Below are 1,951 nucleotides of genomic sequence, written 5' to 3' on the forward strand. Positions count from 1 at the left end.
GATCAGATCAGATCAGTCGCTCAGTCGTGTCCGACTCTTTGCGACCCCATGAATCGCAGCACGCCAGGCCTCCCTGTCCATCACCAACTTCCGGAGTTCACTCAGACTCACGTCCATCGAGTCAGCGATGCCATCCAGCCATCTCATCCTCTGTCGTCCCCTTCTCCTCTTGCCCCCAATCCCTCCCAGCATCAGAATCTTTTCCAATGAGTCAACTCTTTGCATGAGGTGGCCAAAGTACTGGAGTTTCAGCTTTAGCATCATTCCTTCCAAAGAAATCCCAGGGCTGATGGGAAGCCAGGTTCAAGTCTTACCTCTGGCTCCTACTTGCCCCATGGCTTTGGGCAAGTCACCCTCTCTATCCATTTTTCTCCTTAACAAATTGGGACATGCATCCCCCCCTAACCCGCAGGATAGTGGTGGGCATCAGAAATGGGATATTGCCGGAGGTTGGCATAGTGCTTAATCTCACCCTCCTTTCTTCCCTGCAGCAGGCCAAGGAGTTGATCAATAAGTGAGTAGGTGGAGCGGGAAGGGAGAGGAAGGGGTGGGCGGGGACTCCACTGGCAAGGGTGGGAAGCGGGGGTAGTGGTGCTGGGAGTCTCCAGCTGAGCCTCTGGGCTGCTGCAGGGTCGGGACGATGTCGAAGGTGGAGCTGGCTGGCCGGCCAGAGCCGGGCTATGAAAGAATGGATCAATTCACCGTGAGTGTGGAGCATGTGGCCGAAATGCTGAGGACCATCGACTTCCAGCCAGGTGAGGAAGCCAGGATCGGAGGGAGCGGCCGGCCACTAGGACTGGGCGTCCAGACCCTCTGGGTCGGGGAGGGATGGGGGTAAGACGGCCAGAGAATAAGGGACCCCAACTCACCCAGCCTTCTCCTGGCCTAGGCACTTCTGGGGAGGAAGAGGATGAGGAGGTCGCGGTAGAAGGGGAAGAGGGCAACGCAGGACCAGAGGAAGAGCGGACCGATGGGCGGGAAAGTGAGTGTGGACATCGGCGGGGCCTGGCGGGGACCCCCTTCCACCGTCGGGCCATTGTACTCTCAGGGGCATCAGGGATCGCTTGGAGCCCCTACTCCCAACCTCAACCAGGAGGGGCGCGCCCCCTAGCGCGCCGGCCGAAGTACAACTTTCTTTAACACTATCCGTCTCTCTGGGCTGGTGGGAGAGCGGGTTAGGTGGGGAAGTGGATGAGAAACCCTCCTGCCTAGAGAAACAAGTGAGCTGGGCTTCGGAATTGCCTTGTTTCTTGGGAGCGCCCGCCCACTGAGCTTGCTTTCCCAGGCACAGGCCAGCACTGACTCGCTCCTGTTGAGGATCCTGCGCACCTGGGTCCCGGCGCTCGGATGGTAAACGACCTGAGCAGAGATCACCGTACCACCCAACCCGGCGCCCCGCCGCGGGGGAGGGGCTCAATAAAGAGCTAATGCGTCCCGACCCGCAGCTCCTTTCTCTGCTCACTCTCTGAGTTTCTGCTTCAGAGACATAGCATCACCATCCATCCCGCCCTTCTCCAAATCTGGGACCTCTTGGGGCGGGAACGGGTGGGGGTGGGGGGTGAAGCGGAACGAACCCTTTTGGGGCACCTCCTTGATATTAGGCATGTATTCGCGAGCCCAGTGCCAAGAGAAGAGGGTCGGGGGTGGTGCGGCGACACTGGGTCTTGACTTCCTGGAGACTTGGAGACGATGGGGACCCCAGGACCCTGGCAGAAAGCGGTTCTCACGGAGCCCTCCCACAGCATTTGGTTCCCTCTCGCCGGCCTGGGAGACCCCACTTTCCCACGGGCTCACACCCTTCTGTGGCTCCCCGCGCCCCCATAACAGAGGCCAACTGCTCTTCAGCACTTTTATTAAAAACCGGTAACGCGGAGAGTGCTCAGGGTATCCCTAGGCCGCTCTAGCCCTGCAGGACTTGGTCAGTTTCTGTCGCTCACGTCTCAACCCTGAG

The 1,951-nt window shown here is 59.4% G+C and overlaps 1 protein-coding gene across 1 annotated transcript in view; it reads left to right on the plus strand.

Annotated features, from left to right (window-relative positions):
• The window catches only part of TRIM54 (tripartite motif containing 54), a 21,404-nt gene extending 19,960 nt beyond the window's left edge, over positions 1–1,444 (plus strand). The window contains 4 exon segments of the mRNA XM_010840630.1: positions 492–514; positions 631–755; positions 890–982; positions 1,286–1,444. Coding sequence (XP_010838932.1) covers positions 492–514; positions 631–755; positions 890–982; positions 1,286–1,302 — 258 coding nt within the window. The 3' untranslated portion in view covers positions 1,303–1,444.
• Positions 1,445–1,951: the final 507 nt, after the last annotated feature.

This window comes from Bison bison, unplaced genomic scaffold (assembly GCF_000754665.1).
Source record: "Bison bison bison isolate TAMUID 2011002044 unplaced genomic scaffold, Bison_UMD1.0 scf7180017864145, whole genome shotgun sequence".
NCBI lineage: Eukaryota > Metazoa > Chordata > Mammalia > Artiodactyla > Bovidae > Bison > Bison bison.